The sequence below is a fragment of the Gossypium hirsutum genome, chromosome A06 (genome assembly GCF_007990345.1).
Source record: "Gossypium hirsutum isolate 1008001.06 chromosome A06, Gossypium_hirsutum_v2.1, whole genome shotgun sequence".
Classification (NCBI taxonomy): domain Eukaryota; kingdom Viridiplantae; phylum Streptophyta; class Magnoliopsida; order Malvales; family Malvaceae; genus Gossypium; species Gossypium hirsutum.
In genome coordinates this window covers 100,634,570-100,650,847 of record NC_053429.1, presented here as the reverse complement: position 1 = coordinate 100,650,847, position 16,278 = coordinate 100,634,570, and the positions used below count along the sequence as shown (strand labels likewise).

The following is a 16,278-nucleotide window of genomic DNA, read 5'->3' as shown; positions in this document are numbered from 1 at the left end:
CATGGGTTACGGGTATGGTGTGTTACATTTCACATATTTGACATAAACTTTAAATCACCCATTGAACCACTTGGAATACTAAAGGATACTCGGGAATTACATACACATAGAATCATACCAATGCCATATCCCCGATATGGTCTTACATGAGGCCTCATACCTATGCCAATAGCCCAACTATGATCTTACACGATTCTCATATCGATGCCATGTCCCAGACATGGTCTTGCACGAAATCTCATAACGATGTCATATCCCAAATATGGTCTTACACGTAAACTCATAACCATAATGTCATGACATTTGTATCCTAACTATTCCTAAGGTTCAGCAGGGAATTTCGCCGTATCAAATCTTTATCGAACAAATCCATAATGATAATTGTACATGTCATGTAATAGCAAAATATTAAATACATAATATAAGTTGCATTATTTACACACGAACTTACCCCGGTACAAAATATGGCTAACTAATTCGATTTAGTCCACAACTTTGTTCTTTCTCCGGTCTATATCCAGACTCCATTTTTCTTGATCTATAATAGAAAACTTAGCTCATTTAATTATCACATTATTTAAAACAGTCCAAAAACCATACTTTGGCAAAATTATAGTTTTACCCCTAAACTTTCACATATTTACAAATTAGTCTTTAGGTTCGTAAAATGAAATATACTCATTTTCTTTGTTACCCAAGCTTAGCCAAGCCTATATCATGCTTATACCAGCCCAAATTTTTCATCAAATCTCATTTCTACTACCCATTTATTCAACTTTTACAATTAAGCCCTTTTTAGGTGTTTTCATCAAAAATCACTTAGTAAAAGATGTTCATCAAACATCAAACTTTCATAATCTGCCATGAAACATCAACAAACATGCATGTCACACATGGGTCAAACCTTAGTCATCAACCTTAGCTCAAATAAATGGTAGAAATGTCTAGATCGGTTGATAACAACTTTAAAAATGTAAAGAACATTAAAACCGGGCTAGGATGCACTTACTATCAAGCTTGAAAGTGACAAAACCCTAGCTATGGAGTCCCTTATGAAATTCGGCCAAAGTTTGAAGAAGATGGACAAATTTTGGCTTTGTTTTCCTTTTTTATTCTTTTATTAACCAAATGACCAAAATGCCATTTTTACTAAACTTAAAATTTTACCTATTCATGCCCATTTTTGTCCATAAAAATAGAAATCGGTCAAATTGCTATTTAAGAACCTCTAATTAATAATCCATAGCTATTTCATGCTTAAAGCTTCTAGAATCACATATTTTGCAACTTTTGCAATTTAGTCCTATAAATCAAATTGAACAGTCTATCAACAAACTTTCTTAACGAAGCCTTCACACAATCATGCAAACACATCATAGACCTCAACACATTCATAAAATAATTATTTCTACTTTGGATTTGTGGTCTTGTAACCACTATTTCGACTAGGCCCAAAATCAGAATGTTACAAACGATGTCCAAATCAGCTACTAAATTTTTCCTGATTTTTCAATAGAATTTGCCAGCTTACGACTTTTTTCAATTTAACCCCCAATTATTCCTAAATTCTAGACTTAAAGAAAACTAGGTGTGACACTTAAATGACCTGAGAATAAGCTCCTCAAGTGTAATGGAGAGCATAATTTGATGTAACAAATTATGGCATATCAATTGTAGCTCAAGGGAAGAGAAATCCAAACTTTTATTTGATGTAGGCTTCAACTTCCCGAGGCATGCTGAATATGATAGAAGATGATGACTCAACAGAGTCGTGGCATAGGCAACTTAGTTATATGAGTGAGAAGGGGCTTTATTATTTGGTTAAGAAGAATCAACTTTCAGATTTGAAGAATGCTACACTGAAGAATTGTGTTCATTGTCTAGTTGGAAAGCAAAGAAGAGTTTCATCTAAATGCTATCCTCCTTCAAGAAAGTCAGATTTACTAGAGTTGGTTCATTTTGATTTTGTGGTCTGTTGAAAGTTATGGTCCATTAAAACTTAGGCCACATGGTAGTGTACTTTACTTTGTGACTTTCATTGATGACTGTTCCACAAAGCTTTGGGTCTATGCTTTGAAAATAAATGACCATGTTCTTGATGTGTTCAAGCAATTTTAAGTTTCAGTTGAGAAAGGGATTATGAAAATTTTGAAGTGTATTTGTACTAATAATGGTCGCAAGTATAGAGGATCATTTGATGATTACTGTCAGTTATAAGGAATCGGACATCAAAAGACATTGCCAAAGACTCCATAGTTGAATGGTTTTAGCTAAGAGAATGAACCAAACATTAGTTATGAAAGTCAATTTTTTCTTTTAAATGCAAAGTTACCTAGATCTTTTTGGGCTAAAACTTTGTATTCGGTTGCACATATGATTAATTTGTCTCCTACTGTTCCTTTGCAAGGTGATGTACCAGATAGGGTTTGGTTTGCTAAAGACGTGTCATATGATCACTTGTGTGTGTTCCATTGTAGATCATTATTTCATGTTCCAAACGATAAGAAATCTAAGTTGGATTCCAAGACTAGGTAATGTATCTTCATTGTTTACGATCATAACGAGTTTTGGTACAAATTGTATGATTCGATTGAAAAGAAACTTGTGAAAATTAGAGATGTGGTTTCTTTGAGGATCAAACCATCAAAGACATTGATAAGACGAAAAAGAGGAATCCATAAAATAGTGGTAACTTGATCGAGATGAATCCAATTCCTCTAGCTCTTTCGTCAAATCCTATTCATGATGACAAGAAGATAACATTGATGATCAACAGGGTATAGTTGATTTTGATGCTAACATAAATGAGGTTGAGAATGATCAACACCAAGCACCTATAGCTCCACCAACAATTCCACTTCAAAGATCAACTAAAGATTGACGATCTTTTTTGAGGTATTTTACTAATAAGTATGTTTTTTTAACTGACATGAGGGAACTTGAATGCTATGAGGTGGCTATGAAAACTTAATGAAAAGGTAGATAGATTGGGACTAAGAAACATAAACCTCAATCCTTGCATGACAATCATGCCTTTGAGTTAGTAAAATTGCCAAAAGGTAAGAAAGCTTTGAAAAATTAGAAGGTTTACAAGTTGAAGCAAAAAGAGAATTCCACTCCACAATACAAAGCTAGATTGGTCATCAAGGGTTACAGTTAGAAAAATAGGATTGACTCTGAGGAAATATTTTCTTTGGTTGTGAAGATGTTCTCTATCAAAACTATATTAAGTTTGTCAGCTTATTATGACTTAGAGGTTGAATAGATGGGTGTGCAAAATGCTTTCTTTCATGGTGATTTGAAGGAAGAGCTTTACTTGGAACAACTAAAGGATTTTTTTTCACAAGGGAAACAGGATTGCATGTACAGATTGAGGAAGAGTTTGTATGGAATGAATCAAGTTCCAAGTTAATGGTACAAGAAGCTTTAAGTTTATTATGGGGAACATGGCTACAAGAAAAACATGGCTACAAGAAAACTACTTCTAATTATTGTGTTTACGTTTAATGATTCTCTGGTGATTATTTCATTACCCTATTGGTTTATGTTGATAATATGCTTATTGTTGGTCATAATACTTCTAAAATTGCCATTTTGAAGCAAGAGTTGAGTAAGTCCTTTGCGATGAAGGATCTGGGGCCAACAAAGCAAGTTATTAGCATTAGACTAACATGTGATAGAGTGGCCAAGAGTAATGGTTATCATAGGAGAGGTACATTGAGAAAGTACTTCAAAGATTTAATATGGATAGAGCTAAGATGGTGAGCACTCCCTTTACTATGTAGTTTGAGTTGAGTGTCAAGTAAAGTCCATCAATAGAGAGAGAAAGAGGACATGTGAAAAGTTCCTTACTTTTTTTTCAATGGGTAGTTTGATGTATACAATGGAGTGTACGAGACTGAACTTAGCCTATGTGATTGGTACTATTTGTCGATTTATTTCTAATCTAGGCAAAGAGCATTAGAATGCAGTAAAATGGATTAAGAGATATCTTTGAGGCACTTTCAACTTGAAACTTTGTTTCGACAAGGAGAAGCCTATCCTAGTTGGATATACAGATTCAGAGATGGTTAGAGATATTGACTTGAGATGATCTACTTCAAGTTAATTGATCACTTTTGTTGGGGAAGTTGTGACTTGGCAATCTAGATTCCAAAAATGTGTTGCTTTATCCACTACTGAGTCTGATTTATTGTAGCTACAGAAACATGCAAGGAGTTGCTTTGGATGGAGACATTTGTGCAAGAAATAAGCTTTGCTAAAAAGAGCTATGTCTTGTTTTGTGATAGCCAATGTGCTATTCATCTTGGTAAGAATTTGACTTTTCATGCTCGGTCTAAACATATCAATGTGAAGTATCATTGGACACAAGAAATTCTTGAAGCTAAGTTGATAGAGCTTGAGAAAATTTACATTGATGATAATAGTGCGAATATGTTGACCAATGATTTACCAAAGGGAAGTTTGAAGCTTGTTGCTTGGTATGGCGAACACCTCCACATAGTGAGAAAGAGAGATTTGTTGAGTGTAGGGCCCATGTGTTCCACTATGTGTGGGAAGACCATAACTTTATGACCTTTTCTTTTTAAAGAGGGAAACAACATTTTTTGCGTGTAAAAAGTGTGTGCCAAAAAATCAAAAAGAAAAAGAGAAACGAAAAAATACAACTTTATTCAACAACTACAGTTTTGATCAACTATTCGATTGAGGTTCTATCAAATGTTTGTTTATAATGATTTTTGGGTTGTAGTTTATAGACTAAGGATCTCAAATGTGTTCACTAGGATTTTCCATACAGGTATTATAACTTCAGGTTTTCATTTATCAAAGTTAACCCATTTTTTGTGATATTCTCAACTTTTCTCTTAAAGTTTGCCTGAAATTATTTGTTAATAGCCTTGTTTGAGTTGTATACTCTTTATTCTAGCTTGGTTGTGATTTTATAGCAAGATTTTGATAATAATGATTTTTCAGTATCATAAATCCAACTGTCAAACAGTAATAATTTAGTAACATTCAGCCCAGCATCGTTCCATTGGCATCCTTCTATAAAACCTGATTTACTTTTAGTACTACAACTTTGATTATCATCCGACTAGGGTGCAGCTTGGGTCCGTTTCTTAAACCCTTCCTGCTGATCTTCTCTCTCATTTTCTCCACTTCAACATTTTTACCGCAGCATAGATATTAGCTAAAAGTGCATAGTAATAGTATCCAGTAGTTTCGGGTTTGCAACTCTCTCAGCTAGTTTAACACCATGGTACGTAAATCCTGCAACTACATAGAAGAGCTGCCCAAATTGTGGCATTTGGTCTGAATTCTTATAGATATTATTTTCAATTAATTCATATGCGTTTGAAAGTTTACCACACATGAATGTTGCAATCATTTCTCACTATGTAGAAGAATCCCCAATCTTCCTCAAGTAATCCAGAATGGCTCCTAGCATGCAGTATAGAAATGAAATGAAGGATCCTTCATTAGACTCCATGCCGCATTCCTTATATCGTTTAAGGTAGTAGCAATACCTTCATTTGCAAACACAGGCATGCCATGCCCAACAACTATCAATGTCCATGAGACTTTATCTGTCTAAGAAATCATATCAAAAGATTAAACATGCAAGACCTACAACTCTCCACAGTTGAAGAAAACCCCTCCACGCTTCCTTTAAGTCCCACAATTTGCATATCATTGAGCATAGGATTTAAAGGCAACAGCATCGTTAGAAATAATCTTTAACTTGGCAATCGGTGGATTTTTCCAACATGACCTCAAAAACTGAAAAAAAGACTGGGTTTTTGAAGAAGATTTGAAAAGTTTTAACTAAGGTTTTGGGTTTTGATTTAGAAGCGAGAAAGACAAGTTTGGGGGAGTATTAGCCATGGAAAAACGGGAAGGTTTCAAGCATAAAAGCTAACAGTTAGATGATTCGTTTGGCACGTGATGTGCACGCTCACAGAAAAATAAATAAATAAAATTGTGGACCAGCAAATTCAGGAATTAATTAAATTATTAGAACTTACAGCGTATAGGATATAGCTCGTGGATCCAATAGCATTTGGAATCTGAAATTTTTGCAAGCAAAACATGGCTGCTGCTATTCTTTCCTTTCAGTCCCTATCTCGTTTCGCTCCTTCTTTCCCTTTCAACAAGCAACTTAAGCTGAGAAAGTCTGTTTTATCTCTCACAGGTAATAAGTTTTCGCCATGGCCTTTTATCATTTCATATTTCTCATAAATCCCATCTATTCGTTGCAATATTTTTGTTGTACCTTGTGTATTAAGGGATCTGCTAATAACTCCCTGTATTTGAAGCTTATCATTTGGTAGAGATCTGGGAGTTTTGTCTCCAAAGTACTTGTTTTCTGTTTGAATCATCTCTGCATGAATTTGATCGACTTGAGATTTCTAACATTATGGCATTTCAGCATGCAAATACTTCACTGTGTTGGCCTGTCTCTTCAACTTTGCAATGTAGATTTGCATATTGTTTCAATACTTCCTCTCTTTGTTAAATTCGGTGACATGACATATATGTCATGGTTCAGTTTCCACATGGAATTACGATTATAAACACATGAATCTGTCGTTCCTGGTCCGTCTGAAATTTCATAAACTAGAAACTGAGGGATCATTTGTTGATGCAGCTTATTAAATTTGGCAGAGATTGCAGATAAGTCTATGCCCTTTAGCTCACTTAACCCAACTCTTTCAAGCATAACATCTGATGGCAACACAAAAGGAATCGGTCCAAAGAAAAGTTCTAATAATGCCCCAGGAAGTAAGGAGATTGATGAAAATGAGAAATCATCTCGTGCCATTAAAGCACCTAAATCGTCCAGTAAGGAAGAGATGATTGCTCTGTTTAGAAGGATACAATCTTCAATCTCCAAGGGTAAGCCTGGAAGGGCTAAGTCTGAAAGTTTCAGCTCATCCGAGGATAAGTCCACAGCTGAATCAGTTATGGACGTTATTCGCGAATCAAGAATGAATGTCAAAGGTAACGTGCTTTGGCATCCAATTCCATACAGTTTTAAAGCATTCCAGTTTTTTCAAACATAATTGTTACCAACACACATGCACTATGTTGAGGTCTGGTAAGGATAGTCACTGTTCTAGTGATTGGAATGCCTGCAAGAAAGCGAAACAAGAGTCAGATAGGCATCTTAGGATTGGCATAGACAACCAGACCATCCTTACCAGACCTCAAAACGGACAAAGAAATTGAAGCTTTAATTCCTTGATGTGTCAAAATGGTCACCGCAAAAACTTATATATTTTACAATTTTGGCAGACACTAGATCAAAAAAGGGTACCAAGGCATTGAGATGGAGAAGTAGCATCTCTAAGATAAGTAGTGTGGAGAAGAAAGCTACTGTAGAAACCGAGGAGTTCAATTTATCAAGGCCACCATCTAATTTTATAAAGAGATCGCCAATACCACACCCAACAGCACCAAGAACAAAGACCCCTGAGAGGAGCAATGAAGTGGTATCCATCGATGGGAAGGGCTCAGAGTTGGCAAACATGGAGAAACTAAAACTTTCAGAGTTGAAAGAACTAGCAAAAGCCAGAGGAATCAAGGGTTACTCCAGATTGAGGAAGACTGAACTTCTTCAATTGTTGATGTCATAAGGAGACAGAACCGCCCCCCCCCCCTTTTTTTCTGTAATAGCAAATGCTAAGCCTTACTCTTATTTCCGCAGCTCCAATTCAAAATACTTGAACAGAGAAAGGCATTCTCCAATTGCATAAAAACTGATAAATGTAATAAACCAACAAGGAAAGTACTTTGGAATTTCAAGTCAATCATATATCTCTCCGGTAAAACAAAAAAACCGATACGGTAAATAGTCAAAATCAAATAACCAAAACTTCAAACAACTCAACTGATCTTGTAAATGCTACCCCTAAGCTCCAATATTTTGAGACTTGTTAAGGATGACACCTTCATATTTGACCTGGAACCATTTCATGGCATCCTCCTTAGTTACTCTGTGCTGAATACCAACACGTGACTTGCACCTGCGACGACGACCAACGCGGTACCCAGCTCGTTCCAGGACAACATAAAAGTCCATACCGTAGATACCAGTTGAAGGGTCGTACCTAGAAAGAGGACAAGGGTTACAATTTTACACCTTCATGTAATATATAGCATCAATATTGAATGCAACTAGCAATAGAATAAGCTGCCAAGAACTGCTTTTAATTAACTTATTAACAGGAAGAAAAGAACAGATATTCACAAGATTCCTTTAATGGCTGCCAGTGTTAAACTAACACTAAAACTGAATTGGGCTTATAGTTTTCAAGCCACACTCTACTTGCAAACCTTTAAACAACTTAGCCCAGTTAAAAGTAGCATTGCTATTTCATAATTACATCCTAGAGGAAGCTAACAGCAATGCAGCTCCATTATTACATCCTAACGCCAAGCTCAAGCTTATAAAGCATTGCAGGAGACACAAATGCGTTGCCATTCAAGTAGTATAGTATATTTTTGTTTGGCCACTAGGTAGTACAGTTTTTCAATCATAAAGTTCCAATAACAAAAGAAGACCCAAACCCATGAAAGAACCCAAACCTTGCTCCACTATGTCGATTCTATTTTAATCATAAAGTTTCAACTCAATGTTTCCAGAACACATTATAACGTAACAACACGAATTAAAATATTAAAAATTAATAGAGGAACAAAAAATAATAAACTTACTTGATGCCAAGATCAATGTGCTCCTGGATGCCAAATCCGAAGCATCCAGTATCACTGAAGTTTCTCCTCAAAAGTTCATACTCCTTAACCTTCAAACCGCTCTCGAGAAGTTGCATAGCCTTCTCTCCCCTCACCGTCACGTAGCAAGCAATCTTTTCATTACGCCTGATTCCAAAAGATCTCACAGTGTACCTAGCTGCTCACATCAACCCCACATTTTTACTTTCATTAACAACAACATCCAACCAAAAAAGAAACTAAAAGACAACATTGCGTGTCGCGATTTTACCCTTGGAGAAGACAGGGGTTTGACCACTGAGCTGTTCCAAGACCTAAATAGGAGCAAAATGGATTAAACTAGTATAAAGAAAAACATGAAAAAAGAAAATGAATGGGTTTTTGTGGGTTACCTTAGCGGCACGGGTGAGACGATCACCGCTTTCACCGACAGAGATGTTGAGGACAAGTTTTTGAACTTTAATCTCCCTCATTGGGTTCGACAGCTTCTTTTCCGATGCCTTTTTATAGTTACATAACATAAAGAAAAAGGTTAATGACACATGCATAAAACACATAAGAGGAAAGATGGAAGAGCCAAACGATGAAATCAGAGAAAGAGAGGTACCATTGGGTAAACCGAAGGAAGGTTGAGAGCAGCGGCGCAGAAACAAAGAAGGCAGCGGCGTTTGAGAGTAGAGGTGAGAGAGATTAGGGCTAGGGTTTTATTTCTGTTTCAAATGCGCTTTGCCTTTTGGGCCCAGAAAAGTCTTAGGCGTCAAATATCCCAATAGCTACTTTAAATTTTACTTGAACCCCGACCCAATCCATTTTCTCTCTTTCTTTTTTTTTCATTTTATTTTCTCAATTTCTCGGCCAGTTAAAACGCTCATTTTTTGAATCATCTACCCAACCTTACCATATACCTCACGTTTTTCTCCGTACTTTTCCAAGAATGACTAGGATCTACAACTAGGGTCAATGTTTTAAAAATAGTATTGGTAATGGAATCGTAAGATTATCCGTTTTTGGTTAATTCGATTTTTATTCTCTAATTTTATAAAAAATATCATTTTAGTCTTTTATTTAATTTTTTATTTTTTTTTAGTTTTTAAACTTGTATTGTTTTTTCAAACCACCCAAAATTAATAGAAAAATTAATGTTTATTAACTTTACTGATGTAACATTTATATGGATACCACATCAGTAATTAATTATTTTTTAAAATAAAAAAATAATAATTTATTAAATGTATTTAAAGTATAAAAATATTTTTAACTTTAAAAAATTAATTAATTGTTAACGTAACGTCCACGTGCATGTTAACAAATATTAACTTTTCTATTCATTTTGAGTGATTTAACAAACAAAACAAGTTTAAGGGCTAAAAGAGGCGAATAATTAAATGGAGAACTAAAATGACTTTTTGTAAAATTAAAAAGCCAAATAAGTCATTATGTCTTTTTAATTTAACATAATGAATTTATTTTATTTTGGGTTTTTAAAACTTTTATTTTTTTCTTCAATATCAATTCATTAAACATAGCTCAAAGCACAATTTTTTAACACGAATTTCCTTTAATATTGATAATATTTTTGTGGAACTAAGGGCTTTATGAATAACAGGCCATGTTTTAAGCATGTTGTCCATCTTGAATTATTCATGTTATTAATAGTCATAGTAATCATAGCCCTAATGAAAAATAAAATTTGAGCATATTATTTAGCGAAACAAAAGAAACTCCAGATAAATGTAACTATTCTTACCATTAGATTTCATATTATCAGTCACATTCAGTCATAAATTAGCTATTTATGTTCCCTCAAAGAAAAAACTAACACATTAGTGTTTTAAGGGTAATTTGTATGACTTTTGACAAATTCAAGTATCGAATTGGATAAAAAATTTTAAGTACCAAATTGAAAAAAAAAACACTTAAGTACGAAATTAAGAAAAAGTGTCAAATTTAAATTTCAAATTTTATATATTTGAACCCAAAAAATCAAAAAATTATTGACTCTAGTTTATGTTGATTATAAAATAATGTTTATATTGAAATTTTTTGAAGTTTTAAAAATTAAAATAAAATATATAAATTTGATTATAAATTTAAAAGAGAGATATTTTGATAAAAATTAAACCCATCAACTCCGAATTCGAATCCATTAATTTTATTAAAGCCTTGTTCGAATGAGTTTAATATATTATTGAAAATTTTCATTTATTGAAAAATAAATTATGTGTTTGATAATGACATTAAGTTTTTAACAAAAAAAAAATTAATATAATAAGTAGGTGGATAGCTACTTACCACTTAAGGTCTGCTTGTACAAGATAAAGTAATTGATTGAAAGTGAAATTATAAAACAATTTAATTCCCTAGACGGTTTGGCTATAAAGTGTGATTACATCGTAATTTCTTATATTATGTTTGATACAATTTGTAATACACAGTTACATAATTTATATTTTTTCAAAATATTATTAATTACCATAAAAAGTATCAGTAGATAAAAAGTTTCTAAACGAGTAATAAAAATTAAAATCAAATTATCATTTGTAACATGTTACTCCAATAAAGTAGTCAATAATATAATTACTAATAAAAATAATAAGAAAAATAAACATCATGTGCAATTATATCTAATTACTCTATTGTTCCATATTTGTTGGGCTATTCCCCTTTTTAACATTTAACATATAGTTCTTAGCATCACCTGTTGGTCTTTAACCGAGTTCTTCATCATCTAAACCTGAATATGTATCATTAAGGTTATCAAAATCTCTTTTCTTTTGTGTACTTTTTAAAGTATGAATCATCCTAATTTTACTTACAAATGAAATTATGATGTAACACCCCTAACCCATCTCCGTCACCAGATTAGGGTTATAGAGCAATACCGTACAATCGAAAACATTTAACATCATAATATTCAAATAAATTGAACATATCATAATTCATCCAATCACATGCACTTTGTCCCTAAATTGAGCCTTCGTGGCCCTAAAAAAATCATAGAAGCAATTCGGGATTAATTTAAAACAAAATAGAAAGTTTAAGAAAAAATGCAAAAATTATAAAATATGGGTCACACGGCCGTGTTCCAGCCTGTGTCCTCACCCGTGTAACTCACTAAGTAGCCCCACACGCCCATGTACTAAGCCATGTAACTCTTTGAGTTGCCCCATACACCCGTGTGCCAAGACGTGTGCTAGGTCGTGTAACTCACTGACTTGAACACTAAGAAACTCACAAGTGACACACGACCATGTTGTCAGGCTGTGTGTCTCACACAGCCATCTGACAGCCCATGTCTCAGGTCATGTGGACCCAAAATTTTACCTAAAATCAAGTCATTTCCTAACCAATTCATGCATGACTACCCAATCCATTTGTGTACACTTTCAAAGGACTAAAACATCATTCAAATACACATAATCATGCGAATTCAAACAACTTAATTTACTAACCAATATGCCATTCAAAGGCACCACAATTGCATCCAAACATCATTTACTTAAACATGTCAATATACCCTTATTTCAAGCATAAAAACCTAGTTTAAACATCTACCAAATCATGTCTCAATTGACCATAGTCAAGCCATTATAAACATCCCAAAAATGAGCCTTTTACACAAACACTTATAAGTGGTCAAAGGGATTTAACAAGCATTACAAGTCCATTAACCATACATAAGCAACAATGCATAAGCATACCAAACTACCATTTACACATTCACTAAATACCATTACAGAATAACCTATATATGCCATTAATAACCATGGCCAAAATACTCAAAAACTACCAAAATATTTGCTGGATAGTGTGATAGGTCTTTGACGAGCTTCCAACCAAATCGAGCTTCCAACCAAATCAAGCTTTTGATGATCTATAAAACAAAGGAAAACAACTACGTAAGCAACAAGTGCTTAGTAAGCTCGTATATACTTAAACATAATTTACCACCTCAATAACACAATTTATAGAATAAGCATAAACAATTACTAATGCCATGAGCTTAGAATAAGCTTATTCACATCATCAATCTCATATATTAGTAGGTTCATCAACATTACATATAAGCTCATTTATACCATAAATAGAGTTCACAAGATACATTACATATTCATCAACCTTTTCATAAATCATGAATATTTCCATTAACTTACTTACCAATCCATTCCTTTTCTTACCTGTTGAACCATCTAGAATTACATCAAATACTCAGGAGAGCTCACACATAGTGTGCTACATATAATCGTAACCTTTCCTTTATATCAATGCTTACGCAAGCTGTGAAATGGGCCTACTCACAGGAGCTATCGGTCGGAATGTAAGCTACACGTTGCTGCTTACACAAGTTGTAGAGAATTCACAACAAATACAGGACCTCAGCCATCAGTAGGACATTCAAGACCAGTACTTAAAACATGAAATCCCTAATGACATGTCATTTGTATCCTAAGAATTCTTAAGGTTAAACTAGGACTTAACATCCGTCAATACATCATGGCATAAATTCATTTATACTCAATTTTATTTATTTCATAACAATGTAATAACATTCAAATTTAGCTAACATTAAAACAATTACAGTTCATACGAACTTACCTCGATAACAAGGGCGTAGTAATATAGTCGAACTAATCTGAAGCTTCAGCTTTTCCTCGATCTAAGTCCGAATGTGGTTTATCTTTAGCTAAATAGATAGTTTCAATCAATTAAGTACTTCTAGAATTCAATTTAATCCACATTTCATATTTATCCAAAATTACCAATTTACCGCTAACATTTTAACTTTTCATAATTTAGTCCTTAAGCTCATAACTTAAAATCTAACAATTTTAACCTAAATCCATGTTAACCATAGATGCAAGGGACCTTGAAAAAACCTATATTTACCATCATTTCACAATAAAACCTATAGGTTTACACCTTTAACAATTTAATCGCTAATTTCAATATTCATAAAAAATCACTTAACAGAACTTCTTTATTTTTCAACAGAGATTCTTAATCTATCAATAAACATAAAAAATCATTCAAAAGAATTCATTCCAAGCCCCTCAACCTTCAATAGTTTTGCAAATTAATCCCCAGGCTAGCTAGATTAAGCTAAAACGAATTCAAAAACATAAAAATCATTAAAAACAAGACTTAGAATCACTTACATGCAAGAAACAAGCTTGACTAAACCTTCAAAGCACAACAATGACTATTTTTCTCTTCAAAAATCAGTGGAAAAGAAGACTAGAAAAGATGGACCAATTTGTTTTATTTAATTTAGGTTTTAAATATTCAATTACCATTTTAACCTGTAAAAACTGTCAAAATTACAATAAAACCTAATCCATAAATATCCATTAACTCATTAAATGGTATATTTACCATTCAAGTCCTTTAGTTTTAAATTTCATAACCATTAGACCCCTTTAACTAATAAAACTCAACTTTTACACTTTTTGCAATTTAGTCCTTTTCACTTAATTAACTAAGTAAACCTCAAAATTTCTTAACAAAATTTTAATATGACCTTAATATAATTCTGTAGATATTAAAATAATAATAAAATAATAACTCAATCATCAGAATTGTAGTTCTGAAACCACTATTTCTGACATCACTAAAAACTGGCTGTTACATATGAAATATGCAAGATGCTAGTATGATCTACCCTTGCCTTTTATACTATATTGAGGTGATGTCGATAATATGAGAAATATTTTTAGAAAAAAAAAAATATCTTTTTAATCACATTTCAAAGCTTTGAATGTGCCAAACTAAAGGGTTTGCAGTTGTCCTTAGTGTTTGTGTTTCTTGCAATATATCACACCCCACGATATATTGCAAGAAAACTTTTTTGTATTTTCATAACTAGCATATACCATATAATATTTGGGTTCATGATTCAAATAGCCTATAGCTTTGATTATAAACACTTGTATAAATTTAATTTGGAAAAAGACTTATGCTAGTGTCACGGGCTACAGTTCAAAGCCCATGACCATCGCACCAAATGCATCTATTGGAGGTCTATTGTGTAGATGGGGATCATTTGACCCACAAGAACTAGCTCGATTTGGTAACCTGTTGGAAAATCCAATCAGATTGAAGCCTGGTTGGCCCGATAATGAAGATATGACATCTTAGGCTATTTTGGTAACTAATCTTAGAAGATTGATAGAATCATATCTTGTAAAGATTAGATTAGATTTGATATGACATATCTTGTAAATCCCATGATTTAAGGGATGTAATTAATCTCGTTCGTCAATACAAATGTATATTGACCGTCAGTTTTTGGGGAGCTCAACTATAAATAGAGAGCCTCCCCCTCATTTTTACTCATTCCATTCATTGTTTCATTATTCTTTGTGAATAAGAGAATATTGAGAGCATTTACTCAAACATATTGCGTGCGTTCTTTCTGTTGTTATTTTGTTGCTTCTTTTGGCATAAATCGCTTCCACTATACAAGTTGGTGCCTTAGAGGACTTCTAAAGAAATCCTCACTTGAGTAAAGGTTGACTTAGGTGAGTTTGGATGAATGGATCGCCTAAGGCAGCACGAATCGCGAGACAAAAGATCTAGCCCTGTGACAAGTGGTATCTGAGCTATTGGTTCGAAGGCAGCATTGGGATGTCGAAAGAAGAGTTCAAACAAAGGTGGGCCAGAAAGTCTTTGAGTGAGATGCTGTCAGCTGTTGAGGAACGCGTGAGTAAACTTGAGGAGCCCATGGAAAGTGCAAAAGAGTCAGACAATGCTTTTGGCGAAAACATTGAGGACTTAGGGGAGCAGTCCAGAGACTTTGTGACCATGTGTCTCACTTCCAATAGGGATAACATGCAAGAGTTCCTAGATTCCAAAAGGAAAAAGCTGACGGAGAGGAATGATTTCTCTTGAAGCCATGGTGATGGCTTTAAAGGAGGAAACAATGGCCATGACGATGGCTTTGAGCACAAGAATAGAGGAGCTCGAGGGAGAGCTGGCCTTGTGTCAAGCAGCCGTGGGAAAAAGAGTGTTAAGTGCAGCACTCAGTTACGAGGATGTCCCAAAGCCGAAAGATTTTGTGGGGACAAGGTCTGCATGCGATGTGGACAATTTATTGTGGAGGATAGAAAACTACTTCCGTGCCAAAGGCATCGTGGATGATACAGTTAAAGTAAGCACTGTTTCAATGTTTCTTATTGATATTGCGCTTTTATGGTAGCGAGGCAGGACCACAAATAAAAGGCAATGAGAGATTGGGACGTGGAAAGAGTTCCAGTGTAAGTTGAAGGGACAGTTTCATCCAAAATTTACAGAGGAAGAAGCCCGGGCAAAGTTGCAAGAGATAACGCAACGGGGAACAATGGGGGAGTATGTTAGAGAGTTCAAGGAACTCATGCTCCAAGTTTCAGATGTGACCAAAAAAGAACCATTTCTTGCTTTTTAGAATGGATTGAAGCCGTGGGTCAGACAGGAGGTGGAACAAAGAGGTGTCCAAAAGCTGTCGGAAGCCATGAAGGTAGTGGAATCTGTGGTCAAGCTTGGTCTAGGGAAAGACAAGCTTGGGTC

The 16,278-nt window shown here is 34.2% G+C and overlaps 2 protein-coding genes across 3 annotated transcripts; one reads left to right on the top strand and one right to left on the bottom strand.

The window, feature by feature from the left end:
* The first annotated feature begins 5,999 nt into the window (after positions 1-5,999).
* On the top strand, positions 6,000-7,832 carry LOC107962298 (SAP-like protein BP-73). Of its 2 annotated transcripts, none has more exons than XM_016898618.2 (3): positions 6,000-6,193; positions 6,667-7,002; positions 7,297-7,832. In XM_016898618.2, the coding sequence occupies exons 1-3, from the start codon at positions 6,091-6,093 to the stop codon at positions 7,635-7,637; spliced, it is 780 nt and encodes a 259-aa protein (XP_016754107.1). In that variant the 5' UTR covers positions 6,000-6,090; the 3' UTR covers positions 7,638-7,832. The 2 variants fall into 2 exon arrangements, with proteins under 2 accessions (XP_016754107.1, XP_016754109.1); XM_016898620.2 differs by having other exon boundaries at positions 6,055-6,193; positions 6,650-7,002.
* Positions 7,774-9,576, bottom strand: LOC107962299 (60S ribosomal protein L11). The gene is made up of 5 exons (XM_016898621.2): positions 9,344-9,576; positions 9,129-9,236; positions 9,008-9,050; positions 8,719-8,914; positions 7,774-8,111 (listed from the first exon to the last, which is right to left on the bottom strand). Exons 1-5 carry the CDS (start codon positions 9,344-9,346, stop codon positions 7,913-7,915), a joined length of 549 nt encoding a protein of 182 aa, XP_016754110.1. The 5' UTR covers positions 9,347-9,576; the 3' UTR covers positions 7,774-7,912.
* Between the last annotated feature and the right edge of the window lie 6,702 nt (positions 9,577-16,278).